The 1,095-nt window shown below is 51.5% G+C and overlaps 1 protein-coding gene across 1 annotated transcript in view; it reads right to left on the reverse strand.

The window, feature by feature from the left end:
* The window catches only part of LOC119581961 (ceramide synthase 5-like), a gene marked incomplete at its 3' end in the record, with an annotated part of 60,065 nt that continues 58,970 nt past the window's right edge, over nt 1-1,095 (reverse strand). Inside the window, 1 exon segment of the mRNA XM_037930144.1 lies at nt 1-1,053. Coding sequence (XP_037786072.1) covers nt 1-1,053 — 1,053 coding nt within the window.

Below are 1,095 nucleotides of genomic sequence, written 5' to 3' on the forward strand. Positions count from 1 at the left end.
ACTCTCGGAGGATGATCGGAAATCTTGCAATTTTCCTCCTCGAATCTTCTTGGCAACGATGCTGAGGATCAACCACGTCCAAATCAGATTGAGCATGAGGAGTCCTGTTAGGAGAGCTATGAACACGTAGGCCGAGGGCATGAACATGTACCGCGTGGCATCGAAGAACACACTGCGCATGATCCAGAAGGGGTACAGGACGCAGCGAGTCACGATCCAAACGACGAGGAACAGAGGGAAGATGATGTTGGCTGCCGCTTCCTTACCCGCGTACCTGCACATCTTGGCGGCCAGGAGAGGGACGTCGGCGATCTCGTGGACCATCAGCACCAGGCTTCCTATTCTTATGAAGTTGCACGTCCATGAGAATGTCATGAGGAGGACTGTAACGGCGTGGTGGAGGATCATGAATAGTCGGTCGTCCTGTTTCCTTCCTGGTTGTAAAGACTCGGATACAAAGAGTTTCCAGTACACAGTGAGAACGGAGATATAATACCACCATATGTCACTATGTAAGGTATGGAATGGATAATTCTCCCAGCACAGTGTGATGTCCCATACCCAAGGCTTTGAGAACATGATGGTATATCCGTAAACAGCGAACATTGTGTGGCCTAGAAGTTTAATTCCGCAGTCGATGAACATATCGCGCTGGTTGAAGCGCTGAGACTTGTACCTGCAGCGTAACCACCTTTCTATCTGGCGGTCGGTTAAACCCGTCGTTTCCGAGGACTTGATTAATACCTTGAGCGGCACTTTTAAGTGGTATTTTCGGTAGAGGTTCTCCAGAGTCTGATTTGGCTGAGGTCTTGGGTATCGCTTGTTCGAGACCCCCAGCAGAGTCGCGAAGGGAGCGAGAACGAGTGGCTCAACGACCCAGTTGCAGAATAGGATGTAAACGCCGCTGAGAATGAGGGGATAAAACCAGATGTCGAACGGGTCCGGGTAGTGAAGCTGGTCTGTGGAACGGAGGTCGTCCCACGCCAAGCCCTTGGGAAGCCAGAAGTCCTCGCGCCACAGACAGCGGCTCAAACTTCCCAAGAACTGTCCTGCCTGGAAAACAGCAGTGGTGCCATGAGGGAAACTTCTTGAAGG

The sequence above is a fragment of the Penaeus monodon genome, chromosome 15 (genome assembly GCF_015228065.2).
Source record: "Penaeus monodon isolate SGIC_2016 chromosome 15, NSTDA_Pmon_1, whole genome shotgun sequence".
Lineage (NCBI taxonomy): Eukaryota > Metazoa > Arthropoda > Malacostraca > Decapoda > Penaeidae > Penaeus > Penaeus monodon.